Source organism: Sparus aurata, chromosome 11 (assembly GCF_900880675.1).
Source record: "Sparus aurata chromosome 11, fSpaAur1.1, whole genome shotgun sequence".
NCBI lineage: Eukaryota > Metazoa > Chordata > Actinopteri > Spariformes > Sparidae > Sparus > Sparus aurata.
Window position 1 is genome coordinate 26537071 of NC_044197.1, and position 19154 is coordinate 26556224.

Below are 19154 nucleotides of genomic sequence, written 5' to 3' on the forward strand. Positions count from 1 at the left end.
CCAAAACTATGCATTAAAAAAAAACTGATATTTCCCCTCAGCAGCCGACATGACTCATCACTGGGCGGACAAACACTCTCCTCCTTTAATGTAAGAAAAGGATTGTTGACTTGTGTGAAGATTCACAGTCGAGGTGTGAAGATTCATAGTTAAGTCTATATTTTCACACCAACCGGACTCATTAATAATCTCAGTAAACATTGAGCATGTTTTGTTAGAAAATGACTTCCTGAACCGCCCGAAAAACTCTGATATTGAAGTCTGATAGCCCGTGGGTAAAGAGAAGCAGAGTGTCTAATACCGGGCCGACTGATGCGAAATTGCCTCTTGATGCCCAATCCGCCCTGGGAAATACGGCACCAGGAGCCCAGGACTCTGAGGTTGATATTCCCACAGGTTCAGAGTACGTTACGGAAAGGAGAAAAACCAAATATATTCTGGAAACAATTTGAATGCTGTGCGGAAATAAATATATAACACTGACAGGAGGCCCCGAGGAGAAATAGACTGGGAAACAACGGAGTAAGAGCCTCAGGACTGGTGCGAAGGATCTTCTCCCGAGCTCCTACTTTCCCCCAGTTCAACTATCTGTCTGTCACATTGATAACCTGTCACCAGATGAATACAGAAACCGCATGTTTAAAACATGAGCAGGCAGAGCATGGTGCAGGGTACATTGTGTGAGTGTGTGTGTGTGTGTGTGTGTGTGCGTGCCCGTGTGTGTGTGTGTGTGTGTGTTGGTGGCGGCACTGCAGTTTGTCATCTGCATATCTCTTCGCAATAAGTGTGTGATGGGTTTCCCTGAGTGCATCATTTGTTCATCATTTGTTGCACGCACACACACGTACACACACACACACAAACACACCCGTACTGAGTAAAATCACAAATTACAACATGTCACGTTAATACCAGCATCAGAGACAGGATCTACAATGTTTAACCTTTAACATTCATACAAGATGACAGATGGGACGCGGCGTGCGCGTGTTTAGGCTCAAGGGAAAAGGACAGAAATAGTTTACGTGCAGGAGCAGGGATAATATGTGCAGTGTAATCATATATAGGGAGCACATCTTCACATGCGCGCTGCAGAGCGGGACGCAAATTCGGGAATTTTTCTAAATTGGGCTCCTGTAGCTCTTGCACGGGAAAAAAAAAGTCGGACGAAATTAACTCCTCGACCCGTCGACACTCAACACTGACACAAATCAGCAATTTCGGTGACAGAGCCTGCTGCTGACTGGGCGTTTGCTTCAGACACGGATGACTTTGCCAGCCCTCCCCGGGCTTGTTTGCGGGATATGTAGCACTTACGCCACCAATATCCGCTGGGTCAGGGTTTGCATTGACTTTCAAAATTACAGGGTCAAAGGCAGGATTAAGGTAGTGCATTTAGGGCTCCGTGAAAAGGTATAAATCCTGAGGGGATTTAGGGGTATCAGTCTATCAGTGCAGCAGATTCTGGCTACATAAACGATAAGAAACAGCTCCAGGCAGAATTACTTTTCCCGGTACACATTTCTGCGTCTTCCCAAATCCGAAAAAGACTGCCAGACTTCACACTTTCACAAAGCTGCTGGTACTTTGGTAAACAACAGATATGATCAAGACAAAGTTTCACATTCAGCAAAGTACCCACTTCATACACAGTAATCAGCGGGGCTGTGGGCAAAGGAAGGCTCAAAAGAAACGGAGTCTATCGATATTGATAATACATTTATAAAGACATTTGAAGACATGATTCTTATCCCACGTAAAGAAAAACGCACTGATAACTTCGCTTAAGTAGAGCTGAAACCATTGATCAATCCACAGGAAATGAATCAGCAACTATAAGACAACCGGTTGTCTAACGATTGATGAATACGTTGTTGAGCCAAACGCAGCATTGTCTGTTGCTTTACTTTATGTCACGTTCAGTATTTAGTATTCAGTGCTGTGCTTTCTTTCTTTGCAATGAAAGAAACCACTCCATGATATAATGTCAACATATTTGAGCCGAGACAATTAGTCAATTAATCGATCAGGAGGACAAAAACAACAGAATGTCAGCGAATACGTCAGCTTGCATTCTGGGAAATTATAGTGGGCACTTACAGACCTGATAATTAGGGGCGCGCTGATTTATCAGGCAATATTTGCTTTGTTTACTGCTATCAGCCTACCTGCAAATAAGAAGACTTTCATTAGGTGCAGTCGCCGATGTTTTTGTCGTGTCACATCAATTTCTCGCCGGCACATTCATGAGCTGCCGGCTCGTGCCGTCCCTGACATCAGCGTGTAAGGCCGCGTAACCCCGGAACAATTCCTTTCATCACGTAGCTGTTTGTATGAGCTCAAAAGGACGTTTGGAAGAAGTTAATTAAAGAGAAAAATCTTCTTTTTCATGTGAAAGAAGGTTTGACGAAAGGTTGATTTATGCATTTTTTTATGATTGAATTCGTACCCTTTCGCTTTCAGCACACTGTAATGAAGAGGTGAAGGTCTTTATGAGGTGTCTTTGCTTCCCGTGGCACAGAGGGGGAATAAATAGGACCGATCAATGCATCGGCTAGATGATAATATCATTTGCCAGTATGAAACCTTGTATATTTTAAGAGACTATAATGCAAGAGAAGGATGATTTGAGGAATCAAAGTAAAGTTTGTTGTTTCCTTGCAAAATATGTATCTTTGTCACCAGTGTTTGATAACCACATTCTAGGGATCGTTGCAAAACACATGTATATATTGGATTATTTTCCCACCATCTGCATCAGCGCCTAAAAAACAAGTATCAGTCGGGCTCTTAAATTTAAGACAACAGTATTGGCCCAGTTCATCCCCACAAATAATCAGTCTTTTAGTCAGTCAATCAAGATAACGGTTGGCAAATTAACTGACGATGAAAGTAGATGCTTCCCTACCTACCCCTACCTACCGACAGACATGTTTTCTCAATACATTTTTTGGCACTTGTGCACTGCCATCCTGTTACTCGAAGGCCAAAATGCTGATGGCGACCTGGGTGAGAGGCTGAAATGAGCCGCTGACATCATCCCAGAGCTTGTATCAGTCAGACTCTGGGAAAGAAAAAGGGAGTCTGAAAGTTTATAGAGGAGAAGTTTACAGAGCCGTGGGTAACAGCAGTGACTGTGTCAGCAGCGGGTCTATTTTACACCAACAGACTCAGATCGGCTTTACACCAGTTCATTAGGCACCTACTTACCATGAAAAGGCCACCATGACCACAAACAACCCACCACCCACACTCTACCTATTTGTCTCTCCTCTCCATCTTCACCTCCTACCTCTCTCTCTCTCTCTGTCTACACACACACACACACACACACAAACACACACACACAGCGTTCAGTTTAATCAAAATAGACCTGCCCTTCAACACATTTACATGTCTCGTAACGGGGGAGACTCACTACGGAGCCCGTCATTACGCGCACCATTAAAACACAGCAGTAGACTAATCTGGCACCTCCATAAGGGACAGCAGCAGCAGCAGCAGCAGCAGCAGAGGAGTGGGAGGAGGAGGCGCAATAGAGGACATGGGAGTGGAGGCTGATGGAGGATGCTGCAGGAGGAGATGAAGTAAAAGGTGAAGAGGGGCAAGCTGGAGAGGAGGAGAAGGGAGTGTTGAGGAAGCGGCAAGGGCAGGAGGAGATACTTGAGGAGGAGCAGAGCAAGGAAACAGAAGGTGATGCTTGGGGAGGAGCAGCAGGAAGAAGAGGAAGGAGGCGGCGTGGCAGGGAAGTGGGAGAGGGAGTAGAAGCAAGGGACGCAGCAGGAGCAGTGGGGCGAAGAGGCAAAGAGTAGGTGAAGCTCGGGGAGGAGATGAAAAAAGAGCGAGAGGTCAAGCTTGAGGAGGTAGAGGGGTACGTGATGCTTGAGGAGGAGCAGCAGGAGCAGAATTCAGTGCCTCAGCAGGAGATGACGCTTGAAGAGGCGCAGTGCCAGGAGGTGACGCTCGAGGTTAACGGGGAGGAAGGACGACACGTGAACACCAGCTCAGGGACGAGTACCGGCATTTAGGGATGCCCAGCGAGGAGCAGCAGGAGGCAACGTCGAAGGCTTGAAGAACAAGGAGTGACTCTTCGGGAGGTCAGAGGGGGGATGCTTGGAGAGGAGCAACGGGAGAAACAGTAATGCTTGGAAAAGGAGCAGAAGAAGAAGGATGTAACGGTTGAGGAGGGGGAAGAGGGGCAGGCCAGTCTTAAGAATAAGGAGGAGAAGAAGAGCTTGGCGAGGAGCAGCGGGAGGTGATGCTTATGAAAGGAGGAGCAGCAGTAACAAAATGATTCAGGTTCAGGGAGAAGTACCAGATGGAGCAGCAATGCTTTGGAGGAGCAGGGGATAATTATGTTGGGGGGGGCATGCAGGGAAGTAGGAGGGTTATACTCGGTGAGGAGGTGCAGCAAAAGATGGAGTAGGTGATGTTCGGAGAGAAGCAGGGGGTGATGATTGGGGAGGAGAAGGAGCAGGAGGAGTAAAACCTGATGCAGCAGCAGGAGATGCTTTGGGAGAAATGTTAGAAAAAGCAATGACGCTTGAGAGGAGCTACAGCGACGGGGGGGGGGGATGCAGACTGTGGAGGAGCAGCAGGAGGTCACACCCGGTGAGGAGGTGCAGCAAACAGAAGCAGGAGCTGATGGTTTTGAGAGACGTAACGGGAGAAGCGGAAGGGGCAGTATAAAGAGCAGCGGGAGCACAATTTGAATGCTCTGAGAGGAGCAGCAGCGGGAGAAATGTCAGGAGGTGCAACGCTGCTTTGGGAGGGGAGCAGCAGGGGGACATACTCGGCGAGGAGGTGCGGCGCAAGAGGCAGGAGGCGATGTTTTGGAGGGAAGCAAAGGCAGAAGACAGTGGGTGACTCTTGGAGGGGAGGGGGGGGAGTAAGAGGAGGAGCAGGAGAGCAGCAGGAGCAACTATTGATGTTTTCGGAGAGGAGACGCAGCAGGAGGTGACACTCAGGAGAAGGAGCAGGAGAAACAAAGCGGCAGATGAGGCTTCAACAAGAGAGGCAGGTGGTGGGGACGGGCTCGAGGAGCAGGACGGAGGCGGCGATGCCTCTGGGGGGGCGGAGGGGGGGGACAGCAGAGGAGCAGGAGGTGATGTGGGAGGGGAGGTGGCAGCAGCAACATGGAGTAGGTGAGCACCTGTGAGCTATAATTATGCTTCAGCTTGCCTCCAGGTGAGCAGCGGTGTGTGTGTGTGTTCATGGTGCACTCAGGGGGAAGACACACACACTCAAACACTGGTGCCTTCAAGTGCAAAAAACATTTATAATGATGATTTCATGCTTGGATGTATTTTGCTTTTGTTTTACTTTCCTCGAGATTATATTACAAAAAAAAAAAAAAAAAAAAACCCACACACAATTCTTCTATTGAGGGTGTTTGTATAAATGTGATTCAACCTTTTTGTACAGTTGCATTCCTCTACTGGCCGGAATCACAGTTACCTTTCATTTTTAAGATCCCCCCCTCCAACAAAAAAAACACACCGAGCTCTTCCTGACAAGCGCAAAACTTCTCAAAGCAAATAGAGACAGAAAAAAAAATAAATAAAAAAAATCCCATCTGGACACAAAGTTCAACTCTATAAAAACAGCCGCGTTGACAGTGCCAACCGCGCTCAGAGCGTGCGTTCACTCAAGCCCTTCACCCCGCATCATCCGAACGCTGGAAGATGTCCCCTCTTCACACCTACCTTCCACTGCGCACACCGAAGTCATCACCACGCACAGAGTCAGCGCCGCAACCCAAGTGGCCCGCATGGCCGCCGGGACTCCCCGCCTGTCCTCTCCCATCATCCGGCCGACAGAAAGAAAAAAAAAATCCCACAGAAACACGCTGTATTCCTCTGGTTTACAGTCACATCTCAGCCCTCAGTGAGTGACTGCGTGTGTGTGTGTGTGAGTGAGTGAGTGTGTGTGTGTGTGTGAGTCAGCGGGGAATGAAGCGCACAGACTGCTGCTGGATCTCCGCGCTCCCTCTCTTCTCACACCTCTCCGTCCAATCAGGAGCGAGGATGGCGGATCGTAAACCAATCACCCGTTCTTTTCCACCTGACCCACGCCGAATGCCCGATGGTCAGGTCCCCCCCTTCCCCTCCTCCTCCCCCGCGCCCCGGTGTGCTCGTCTGTGTGACGGGACAGCGACACCCAGCGGCCAAACCGCAGCACTGCGCCTGAACTGACGCTGATCCCCTCGGGGACATGGACAGGTGTGGACGGCTCCTGCCTTGATATGACAGGATGGACCGGCTGCTGTCTTCTCTCTCGGGGATTTGTCTTTATTTACAAGCGTGGCAACGTGACCACATCTGTAACTGGTAATAAATGTATAGATAAATACAAACACAAGGTTTTAAGGGTGTTTCAGAGCAATTTTAGATATTTGAGTCCGCCAAAATAAAAGCACCACCCTTCTTTTTTATTCTCTGTACTAGTTTGAGGTTCTTTCCAGGTTCCTCAGGCAAAGGTCGTGGCAGTAATCAGCATTGATCTTTACTTTTACTTTTACTCATACTTGAGTAAAAGTAAAAGTATCATATTGATATTATAAGTCACCCATATGAATAGTACTTTAGTAAAAGTATCTGGTATTGAATGTACTTAAGGGTCAAAAGTAATTTTCTCGCGAAAAAAAAAAGTACTTCAACTAGTAAAAATGGTAGATTGATAAATACAAAAGGTTAGCTGACAAGTTTCAGGTTGATTCAGGACAAATTAAAACACTTTCTGCTTAGATATTTGAGTCCATCCAAATAATTGAATGGACCTTCATCAAGTTTGAGGCTGTTTCCAGTTTCCTGCTGGAAAACATCATGTCAGCTTATCGGCAGGGTTGTTAAAAGAACAAGGTATCCTGTTAAAACCTTACTCTGGTTGAAGTGAAAGTCACTCACAGGAATAGTACTTGAGTAAAAGTATCAGTAACTGATGTTAAATGAACGTAAGCAGCAAAAGCAATGTGAGTACTTACGTATTAAGTACAAATAAAAGTCAATTATACACATTTTCATGTATTTTAAACCTGTATGCTACTGATGGAACAGTTATCAGATCTGATATTCAGCATGTTTCTAATTAGCAGAATCTGTGTTTCTGTTTTTTGTTCTTTTATCTGAACAAGATAAGATACATTTATCTACCTACGTGCTCCTTTGGCTCTGACGCAGCATGTTCTCTGCAAAGTACCTCAAGTTAATCAAATAAATGTAGTGGAGTAAAAGTACCATATGTTTGTCCTAAGTGTAGAGGGTTGATAGCTTTAAGTCGCAAAAACATGGAAATGCTAAATTTTGACTTCACTTGAGTAAATGTACTTACAGTTATATTCCATCACCAAGGATGGGGTGGCTGTTGCAGTCTTTTAAGTGTGGTACCATATTAACATTTGTAACAAGTAACATTGGTAGATGAATATTGCCAAGGGGTTAATTAACCTTTTAACACCCATTTCCCTTTTGCAGTCAGTCCTCTTCAGTTGAAACAAATTAACAGTTTTCAAGGATTTATTACACTACTTTGCTGCCCTGGGTTGGGGGACACAGAGACCAAAAAATGATTAAAATCTATCAGTGCACCTGATACATGTTCATATTTCTGTATCTTTTCATACTTCTAGCAGTCAATAAAAAATAACCATATTTTCAGCATCCCACAGGCAGAGCAGTGGGCGGTGGTGAGAGGTTTGGGGCAGGTTAGGGATGCACTCTTCCCTCGCTTTTATGTTGTGAAGGACGTTTCCTTCGTAAGACTTAAGTTAAAAGCTCCCGGTCTCTTTTTTAAACTAGTCCATCCCAGTGTCTTCTAAGAACGGCCGGTTAGGGCAGCTGTCCTGACAGCGTTGCTTTTGTCTCCAAGACGACCAAGGCCGAGAGGAATGACAGCCTCTTTCTGGATCGTGTGACATGTGAACTGAGAATAATACAACGTGACTTAGGACAACTTACGTGAGCATCACTTCTTGTTTAGATATCAATACCCGACAGACCCCTTACGTAAATATAGAAGAGTGAAGAATTGCTTTTGGACACTTTTGGTCAGGAAATGACCTTCGGAATTGGTCTGACGCTACGCAATGTTCTCATTCGTAATGTTTCTGCCAATTGTCCTCTATGGAGCTTGGATATATATTTCAGGGTAAATGCATCCTGAACCTTGTAACGGGTTCCCATGGAGTGAAGTATAGATTATATATGAATTTCCCTACAGAGACAAATAAAGTAATTGTCATTTGAAAAAAAAGAGAGCTTCTGTATTGGTAACATTGGAAATGGTATCAGGGGAGAAAAAGTTAGATCGGTGCATCCATAGTGGCAGGATTACTGAGCGATGAGAGAGCAGGAAGTACATAAAAGTTTGTTTTTTTGGCCCTAAGCAACAGCTGTAGCAGCAATATTAAAGTTTTATTGACAAGCGCAGCCTGAAAGCTGAGGACTCGGCGTTGCTGAGAAGTAATGCTCGGCTGCACCTCAGCCCCTGATGGCCTTGGATCAATTCACTCTTGATGTTTCTGTCCTGTCTGTCTCTCTTCTGCCTTCCTCTCCTGCAGCTTCCTGTCTCCTCATAAACAGTAAAAAAAAAATCTTCTCGGCGACGCGACAGCTCAGATCGTCGCTGTGACATTGCATTTTCGCAGCCCAGACAGTCCGCTTGCACTCTCTCGGCATGACATTTCAGTTGCTTTCACGACACTACACCGTGTACCACTACAACAATCACCTTTATTCAGTGGCTTTTGCATCCTGTACACATTGACCAGAACCTTAAAGAGCTGTGTATATGTCTGTGTGTAGGTGAGAGGCAGACAAAGACAGGGAGAGAGAAGCGTCTTATCTTAAAGGCAGCAGTCGGAGGCATTACAAATCGTTTAGAAAACACATCAGCAATGAGTCTTTTTCTTTTTAGACCCAAAAAGAGATCGATTATGGGCCCGCTGGCTGCCACATGAGCAGAACAATTACGTTTTAACTGTAGCCAGAGTTAAGTTACATATCTTAAATGCGGGCGGCAAAGAGTTGTGGAGCCTTTTTGTTTAGAGGTAACTCCCACCTGGGGGAGTCAGAGCGCCGAGTAAACTTTGATCACGGACAGACAGCTCTGGCAGAGTGCTGAGCGTCGATAAATCATGTCTAGACAAAGCCGAGCAGGCTGCGGCCGCTACACGTGTTCTCTCAGTGACATTCAGCTCAGAGTCTACCTTCACTTCCACATCATTCACAATTACAGGACAAGACACATTTCCAGGAAAGACACGTGATGTGTAGAAACAGGGTAAATTCAGACAGATGTTCAGATACTGATGCGGGGAAATGAAGTACACTGAAACATTTAAGACTTTTCCATCAACTCAAAAATAGAAACTTGTAGTGGAGTCTGTGTGCCTGCTGCTGTGTTTCATTCCGTTGTACGCATCAGGGAAATAAATCATTTATTAACTCCGAATCCCCCGACTGGTGCAGTCCCCACTGTACAACACGCGGCCCCCGTTATTCTCTTCCTGTCAGCGCCTGTTACAAAGAGATATATGTTTATTTATAGCTGCGGTGTAGCTGGGAATGTTCTTCGAGAAGAAAAAAATAAAAATCATCGCAGATTTTATATCTGCAGTGGAGACAGAGACAGGCAGTGAGTCATGGCTGAATCTGGTGGCCTCAGAGCATCAGGCACAGACAGTTTGGGGCTAATGGATGGACTCCTGGATACACGTAGGAAAAGTTGTATCAGATGACTTCACGCTGAGAGGGAACAAAGAGGCTTTAAAAGGGTGCCCCGCTGATTTAATATGAAACCCCCTAAAGTTCAGAGACTCGCATGAGGCTTTTAAACAATTTGTCATTGTTATCTGTGTGTGTGTGTGTGTGTGTGCGTGTGTCTGTCCTGGGAGAGGGATCCCCCTCTGTGGCTCTTCCTGTAGTTTTCTTCCATCTTTTCCCTGAATAAAACAAGGTCTGGGAGGAGTTTTTCTGTAGGACAGAGTCTCTCATACACTGTATAGACTGCAAAGCCCACAGAGGCATGTGTGATTTCATGATTTCGGGCTATGCAAAGAAAACTGACTTGACTTGAAATAACACTAAGTATCTATAGCCATGTTAATGATGAGTCAAGCATACCAAAAGATGCCCAGCCGGTATGACATTTACCTTGCTCACCATTTTAAGAGCAAATGTTACATGCTAACCAGCTTACTTGCTATTCAGTTTAAAACTCAGAGCACACCTGAGGCTGATTAAAATGACAATTGTTAGTTAATATGTACGTTGTCACAAATCAAAGTACTGGAAAAATTGCAATTCTGACATGATGATGGCACTTCAACCCGAATCCAAAAAAGCTGTGATGTTCTGTAAAACATAGATAAAACAGAATGCAACAATTTCCTAATCCTTTTTGACGGGTACTCTTTTGAGATCAGTTAAAAGACAATATGGTTAATGTTTAACCTTATCAGCTTGATTGTTTTTTGTGAATAAATTCTTATTACCTCTGCCAAGGAGGTTAAGTGTCACACATGTCCATTTCTTCTTGGTTTGTCAGCAAGATGGGTCTCCACCAAGATGGAGCCCATTACCTTTGGATGGAACTTTTTCTCACATTCTTTAACATTGTGAGATACAGTGCTTTTCGACATAATTTCTCAGGGACTAATGCATAGATCTTGATTAGAAAAAACAACAACATTGTTTAACTGTCGATAAAGAGCACTGTTGGTCCTTGGCAGAGATACTGTAAATGTATGGGTTCTTCTAAGTGTATCTCGTTCTCGATTGAATGGTAGCAACAGACAAGTTGGGAGAGTGGCACCAAAAAAACCTTTTTGGATCATTCAACAGATTAAGTGTTAACTGGTGATACTGTTGTGTCTACACCCTGACTGGGTGTGAAGGGAGTATCCTCCAAAGGCTTAGCCGTTGATAAGCAAGAAGCTGGCACACATGAAACAGATGTGTCGCCCATCAGGTGTGAAACACGTGATTGTATAAGAAGATTACTACATGAGCTTAGGAACACTTCGTGAAACCATTTTTTGGTAAACATCGTTTGTTTGCAGATGATTTCATCCTATTTTTATGTACATCACACAGCATCCCAACTTTTTTGGATTCGGGACTGTAAACAAAAGTGATTCACATCTCATGTTTATCCCGTACTTGTTGTTACATTTTACTGAAAACCACAAGAGTCAACTTCATGATGGTGCAAGAGGAGAAGTCAGGGCACCAAAGTCATTGGGATACCTCATGCATGAAAGTTGAAACCAAATTTCATGTCAATCCATCGTGAGGTTGTTGAGCTATTTCAGTTTGGACCATTGACACAGTCATCCCTAGAGCCATGATTCTAGTGTAGCTACACGTGTTAATAATGAGTCACACACACACACACACTTGCTTGCACACTGTAAAATCTGACAGAGTTTCTGACTAAGTGTCTTTACTCTTAAAAATAATCAAGGAAACAGCTTACTACCTCAAAATTGCCAAGTAACGTAGACCAATAGTTTTAAATTGTTGAGAACATTATCGCTCGTAAAACTCAGATTTAATATTCTACTATAATTGGTAATTCTGAGGTAATCGGTTTCCTGCCTTTCTAAGAAATAAAGTCAACTTTTAAAATTGACATGGTATGTATCAAGCTCCACTAACAATCGGTCCTACAACTCCCATACTGCAACCCGTCGGCATCATTCTGTTTGACCTTCCTTCCTGGATAAAACCCACATCTTTCAAACTCAATGAACTCAACTAACTTTGCAGCCTCTGAGCCCAATCTCATGAGTTCCCTGACATCATCAGGCTTTTTTTCTTTTTTTTTTAACTTTAGAAAACTCATTATACATTTTCTTCCCACCGCAGGCTCATTAGTGCTCCTCATGATGAGGAAATCGATGTGTAGAAATCAGTGGAGTGCCCCTTTAAATAAACATGTGGCATCACAGTAATGGCTGCTAATCACTATTAATCAAATCAAAATGTACATGGAAAAACCCACTGCTACGGTCAAACAGAGTTTAATGGATGAAATGTGTGATTAAATACGCTGATGACCCGTTCCAACCCCAGTGTGTGTCAGTGTGGGTACAGTATGTGCGAGAGACTTGTGTGAATCAGGAGTCCCATATGTACCAGTATAGTCGTGTAGACGGAAAGAGAGGCATGCCATGTTAATGATACATCGCCGGGCAAATGTGTATTCAATATTCTGCAGATATCCTGTACTGTATGTACACAAACTGAACATTCTCAGGAGCTGAACCGAAATCCCTCGCTGTCCTTTGACACTACGCAGCTATAAAACCTGGTGAAAGGTCGTCACTAATGTTCAGCGCACTCGGGGCAACGTCGGCTTTCAAAAACATGTTCAAAAAAAATAAAGTGTACGGCGTGATAAGTGCTTTGGTTTGACCTACTGTATATCAGCCACTGTGTTGCTTCTAAGACTTCATTTCAGGTACTTAACGCAGGTGTGCGTTCAACAAGGAGTCCTCTTTAGCTCCACTCGACACGAGACGTCTTCTGTGGAGTTTTTTGTGGTAGTTGCGACCACATGGGTCAGCAGACCTTAAGGAAAACTGCTCGTCTGTGCTTTGTTTGAAGAGGCTGCTTATTTCTTTACGAAAGGTGATGAGTTGTTACAAAGTGATCGTTCCCTTCTTTTGTTGCGGAATGGCCGGGTATATGTGACGTAAAATCTCACAATCACAACATCTCCCTGTTTCGGGAGTGTGATAATTCATCTGCGGTACTTCAAATAAATCCTACTGAATGTATGTTTATGCCAACACACACACCAAAACATCTGGACGACTACATCACAGATTATCGGGGGGGGACTCATTACCAGTATTATACTGTACATTCATGGCTCAGTATGGCGCCAGTCTTTTAGCTAATGTACACAAACATTTACAACTTACACAATGTTTGTTAAGGTAGACAACCTCCACTCAAGTTAGAAAATGAAATGAAAAAACAAAACAAAACAAAAAGCCTTGTTGAACGCACCACAGATCGCGGGGCACTAAACATTTTATAAGTGAGTTCTGCCGCCTGCTGACTAGAAACTGGAGCTGAATGGACCTGATAGGGTGTCAATACATCAATAACCCCATCATTGTCTTCATCATCGTCATCATCGGTCATTACTTTCTCCGTTGTTTTTCCTTTTCGTCTTCCTCGTCCGTGAACATCCTCTTCAGAAGAATCCATTGAAACCAGCTCAACAAATCACCACGTCAAACGAATCCCACCCAAACTACGACAGAATAAAAACCGAGCAGAACAAAAATAGAGAGTATTGTCACTGTCAATCTTTGCTCTTCTTGGTCAAAGAAAAAAATGTCAATTCATTCCCTCCAGATGTCTTTTTAAAATTTTTTTGGCAAAGTTAACTTCCGATCTCCCACCTTCCCCCCAACAACCCCCGTGGTTCCATCCCGCTCTAGGCTTCAGAGTCCGATTGGAGGCCGCAGCGGTCCATCATCGCTGAAGCAGCAGGATGGCCGGTGGGAGCAGGAGTAGGAGGCTACAGAGGCGGGTTTGAGACGTGGCCGCGCCTCTGACTCGGTTGTTGTCCGGCGCGTAGGCGTACAATCCCGGTCTGCTCCGAGAACACTGACCGCCCAGACACATGCCGCTTCCTGAGCCGCTGATGTCATCACCTGAGAGGGAAAATGAAACGGATGGAACAAAACGTTTTAACGGCAGATTGTTTATGAGTTTGTCTTTACAAACAACATCAAAAGGAGAACTGCTTTTCTTTCTTTCATTAAGGATGTCCCAACATTAAATAACTACCAATGCAACAGTATAGATGCATGTGTGTGATCTTTCCCCAGGGACCAAAAAGTCCCAGCTTCACCCGTATTTTCCAGAATTACAGGAATTTTTGAGGGTTTGGCTTGTTGGATTTCTGGTACTCGCAGCTTTTTATTCAAAGCACCAATTTTAAAATCTGCAACCACAAACTTGTTCATTGTGCTGCAACACATCAAAGTGAAGCTACAGAAGAAAGCATTTGACAGATGGGCTGAAGACTGTCGCTGTTGTGTGGTCACACATATAAATGCTGTACATCAAAGGATCTGTGGATGGCTGAAAGACGCTCTTAGTTCCCGTGAATAAAGGTGTCCCGTATTTCGGTTGGAACGTGGCTTATGTGTGAGAAACATGACAAAATGCACAAGGAGTGTCATGAATAAAACTGTACAAATATTAGAAAAGGACCCACTTGCGTCCTGAAAGTCCACGTCGTTGCCCTCCAGTGCATTTTTCAGCCTGTTGCTCATGATTTTGAGCTGCATTATCTGCTGCCGGATGATCATGTCCGGCTTCGTGATGTCAAGCTCCACTTCTGGGTTGTTGATCTGATTGGCCAAGCCGTCACCCATCACCTCTGGAAGATATCTGATTGGAGGGGAGAAGGGTCAGGACAATTAGGGTAGTTCTGTTTTTTTTTTTTTTTTCAATAAAAACACATCATTTAGGCATACAAGAGAACATCTGGTAAAGGACAGCTCAGTGGGAGTATTTAGTGGAAAACACATGCACGCACCCACTCAGTAAATCTGCACAGCTGTGCTCAATCTTGTGAATTAGATGTGGCACTTTGTGCTCACAGCGCCTGGTCACCAGATAGACTGAAGAGCAGAAATACAACTCACATTGTACATCATATTTGCAGGACATGTGCCACTCTGCACCCTGACTTTTTTTTTATTCTAGTGAGCATGTTGACAATCCTTGTTTTATTCCTAGTGGTGTCTATTCTACCCTTCAGTAATCTTATTCTATTTTCTTATTATTACTTTCATTGATATTCTCCACAATGCAGCTCAGATAGATGCTTCGCTGTCTTGTTGTTTTGCACGATGACCATAAAAGGCTTAAATCTTGAATCTTTTACCTCCACACTTGCCAGGATTGTTAATGGCCAGACTGCTCCACCAATTTAGCGCTGGTCTACTTCAACATGCTGACTCCCGATTCACAGCTTTTAAAAGGGTTCTCTGTGCAGCCGAACAACAGATGGGATGTTTTTTATTCCATGCGTTCTTCTTCCTTATCAAACCCTCGCCCACAACTCAACTCAACCACCAACAGATTACATCCACTCTTATCCATTATCATGATACAGCTTCATTGATCATATAAAGAAGATTTTCTTTCCCCCTGCCTTATCCTGACTATAACCTCAGTCTGATTCCAACTTTAACCCTAAAACAAGGTCAAATGTTTTCAATTCATGGTCTCTGAAGCCGTTTTACTTGCTGTAATAGTTCCTCCTGATCATAAACATTAAGAAAAATACGGGGAACAAAATCCACAGTGCGACTGTAATGGTGTGAGATTCTCCCATATTACAGTTGTAACTATGATTATCAGCTAACTCGATCCTTAAAGAAATGAAAACAGAAGGGTTTTGTTGTTTCATGCTGAACAAATGCTGTACTTCAATTTCAAGAGATATGATGTCATGACAAACATGAAACATGAAATTTGAAATATATGTATCTTTAATGACACTAATACTGTAGAATTGAATACCGTAGACAAGCAAATGTAGATGGAGGGAAAACTGCGAATTTTCATACCATGGTCACCTTTGGAACCTGTTTTTCACTGATATATTAGTCTTGATCTGTCTGAGTGGATCTCTGTCTTCCAAAGTTAGTGTCTCAGAAAAAGACCTCTTTATGTCAACAGGAAAAATGATGCAAGCAATGAATCTCGCTCTGGGGGCCAGACTGCGGTGCGGGTTGTATTGAAGTCAGTGGGAGACGCATGCAGAAACACACTGAAACCCAACATATCCACATGTACGTCGTTCTGACGTCTGATGAAGAAATGCCTCCAGAAAATGAAAGAATCGATTCAGAGAGTAGGTTATGAACTGATCTATCATCCACAAAAGTTTGGCAGGGCTGATAATACTGTGATCGGACGAGGCAGTATTAAACAGGAGCCTTCCTACACAAAATCGAGTAAAAGGAATAACGTGTCATTCAAGAAATCAGTGGTCATCCCTGCTCTCTCTGTGCGCTGACTTGAACTTTTCTGGAGGCATTTCTTCGTCACAAGTCACACGACGTAGATATGTTGGCTTGCAAGCGTGTTTCTGCACACACCTCCCACTGACTCCAATACAGCTGTCACCGCAGTCTGCCACCAAAGCACGACTCAGTGACGTAATGACCCTTCCTTCTTTTTTTTAGGCTCCTTGGTTCATATGAGCATATCAATGCGGACCTAACCTTTTACTCCCAGATGTCGCTTTAAAGAAATCAGAGGTGGAGAAGAGAAAATGCCCTCAGTTCCAAATGCCTTCATCTAAAGTTCAGCACTTTAAAACTCTTTGTCCTCACAAAGACAGAGGCGCAAAAACATACACACACACACACACACACACACCCCCCATGTACGCGTGGTGAATGAATAATCCTATTTAAACTCCGTAGTCCAGCTCTGTATTCCACCTTCCTCTCTGGGGATTTATTAGATTTTTTTGTGTGTGACATTTATTAAGCTCTCCTGGAACCCACACGGTGTCGCTGTGGAGTTTAAAACACTTCATCACGGTTATAACTCACCCTCTGCCACGCCGACGCTCACACACACATTTCATATTTCCTTAATCTGTCACACACAGTCAGTGACTCATCTATATTTCATGGCCTTTCTCACCTTTTCTCTCTCTCACACACACATATCCTCACACACACACACACACACACACACACACACACACACACACATCCATCTATACTTTACGCCTTTTGACTGTCATATATGACAGAGTGTTCTGCTCAGCATAAATCTCATCAGTTGGCTGTAATCCAACCCCTCTCAAGTATGTGTGTGTGTGTGTGTGTGTGTGTGTAGTGGGGGTAAGACACATATAAAATCCGTTTGGACATGGATTAAGGGGAGCTTAAAAGTGCGTGGGGTGCTGTAAGTGTGTGGCCGTGAACGCTGGCTGTGAATCTCCGCGGGGAGAAAGGTCAGTTCAGAACACCTCAGAGGAAAAAAAAAACGTCTGTTCTCAGTTCGTCGGAGAGGAACTAGCTTGTTGCCTCTTCTGCTGTGACACAAATGAAGCGAAGTGGCCTTCGCGGGATGAGCGCTGGCCTCCATCACAGCAGCTTCATCACAACCTGGCTGTCTCCTCTCTTTGCTTTATTCTCCTCTCCTCAGAAGCTTTAAGTGCTACAGAACACGAGTCTCCTTTTGTGATGCATCTCGTTTCCATGCTGTGGGGATAAAAACGCGCGCTGAGCAGATTTTTCAGACCTTGAATGTGCTGTATCCGACATTTTACAGTCAAGTTTTCTGTCGGAGGACGGGGGAGTGGTTGGTTTAAGAGCTTGGCTGCAAGAACATCAATAGCAACATTGGTTTAATGATTGCAGTTTTTCAACTGAAATGAATAAAACCGAAGACTGGATTCACACTTAAATGCATTCAAGAGCCTGACTGTCGAAGTTCTCCTGAAATGGCCGCAAAATGTAAATTGGATGATTTTGGATTGGATGACTTTTTTTTTTTTAAATCATCAGACTGCAAAATACTCCTGAGCAGGGCACATGAGGGGGATCTCAGTTGATTGACAACTGCAGCTTTAAAAAATGGAGAGCTAATCCTCCTTTGGTGCAAACTCAAGAGATATTCAAATGTGAGAGAAAGGGATGTCTCGTCAAACCATTTTCAGACTACAGCTGCACCCATTAGTGGATTAATCGATCTATCAATTGGTGCAAAATTTGTTGCCAGCCATTTTGACATACTATTTATCGTTTCAGTCATTTTTCAAGCAAAACATGTCAAACATTCGCCCGTTCAGGCTTGTTGAATGTAAGGATTTCTGCCTTCCCTTGTCATTTGTGAGATTAAATGGGATGGGACTGTTGTTTGGATAAAAAGTTGAATTTTAAGACTTTGGGAACTGGGAAAATATGAAAGCATTTATCACAATTTACAGACACAGATGAATCGAATAATAGTGAAAATACTCGTCACAGTCTAGATTTGAAGGGTAGCTTGAACGGGTCGGATGGGTTTAGTTGGTGCTTGAAGTCACATTTAAACCTTAAACGGCTCTGTGATTGGTCGGTGGGCAGGTTTCTCTCTCACCTGGCTTTGGTGATGCCATTCCAGCATTTATCCTGACCGGCGCCTACCGGTGCCACTTTGCCGCAAAGCGCCATGGGGAGCTGGATCCAGTACTGCCGCATCTCCCTCAGCTTGCTGGACAGATCAGACACCTGAAGACAGACACAGGTGAGTCTCGAGCCCCAAATCCTATAGTTTGGGCGTACAGTCCAAACCAACATTTCAAACCTCTTTACAAAGCGGACAGCAATAGAAAACCTGAAGTACAAGCAATAATGTAAATCGTGACCTTATCATAACTCATCCAGTGAAAGACATAGGCAAACGCATTAAAGTATAAAGTATGTCAAGATCCATGAAATACTACAATAATAATATTTTTTTGTGCACACACACACACACAAAATAAATGCAAGAGTTAATTCTGTAATTACCCCTTTGCTCGAATTTCACTCTCCACATCTATACCTTGAACACCAAAGCTAGACACATGCAAATATAGTTAATATGTACAGACACACACCTGCATCTCCAGTCTGAATCCAGCGGTTGGAGAAGGCTTGTACTCTGATGCCGTAAGGGAGCCGCTCTTCTTCCTCTGCTCATGAACGGTGGGACTTCCTGTTCCTGATTCACCTGGAGTTCCACACGTCTGGTACACCTGAACACACACAGAGACAAACACGGACATCATCGCAAAAGCATTTAGTCCAAACTTTTAAGTTTAACACTTAGAGTCGTGCAGCTCCAGAATTCACTGGTTAGTATTGATTTTCAACAATTGTGAGAACTAAAAAGATCCACTAGATGTCACCAGAGAGACAAGGGACATTTAAGCTCCGGGTTATTTTAGCATTGATATTGCTTTCAGTTTTGAAGTATTGAAAGCCAATTTACATAGACACATTAGATCTTTATCAAATACATGTGTTCAAGTTAATCTATAAACAGAAATAGAAAAACATAATGTGAGAACAAAACAGCTCGACTCTGACAACAAGACTACTTATAGCTGCACTCGTGCACTAAGTATGC

At 43.9% G+C, this 19154-nt stretch overlaps 2 protein-coding genes across 3 annotated transcripts in view; both read right to left on the reverse strand.

Moving 5' to 3' along the window:
• LOC115591048 (ephrin type-B receptor 1-like) overlaps positions 1-6075 on the reverse strand; it is a 102435-nt gene extending 96360 nt beyond the window's left edge. For both annotated transcript variants that reach the window (XM_030432668.1, XM_030432667.1), the window contains exon 1: positions 5706-6075. In XM_030432668.1, the coding sequence (XP_030288528.1) occupies positions 5706-5808 (103 nt within the window). In that variant the 5' untranslated portion in view covers positions 5809-6075. The remainder of the gene's footprint in view (positions 1-5705) is intronic.
• Positions 6076-8709: 2634 nt separating this feature from the next.
• The window catches only part of LOC115591049 (glypican-1-like), a 46258-nt gene continuing 35813 nt past the window's right edge, over positions 8710-19154 (reverse strand). Inside the window, exons 7-10 of the mRNA XM_030432669.1 lie at positions 18643-18780; positions 18141-18271; positions 14242-14417; positions 8710-13672 (exon numbers count right to left, since the gene is read on the reverse strand). Of these exons, the coding sequence (XP_030288529.1) occupies positions 13491-13672; positions 14242-14417; positions 18141-18271; positions 18643-18780 (627 nt within the window). The 3' untranslated portion in view covers positions 8710-13490. The remainder of the gene's footprint in view (positions 13673-14241; positions 14418-18140; positions 18272-18642; positions 18781-19154) is intronic.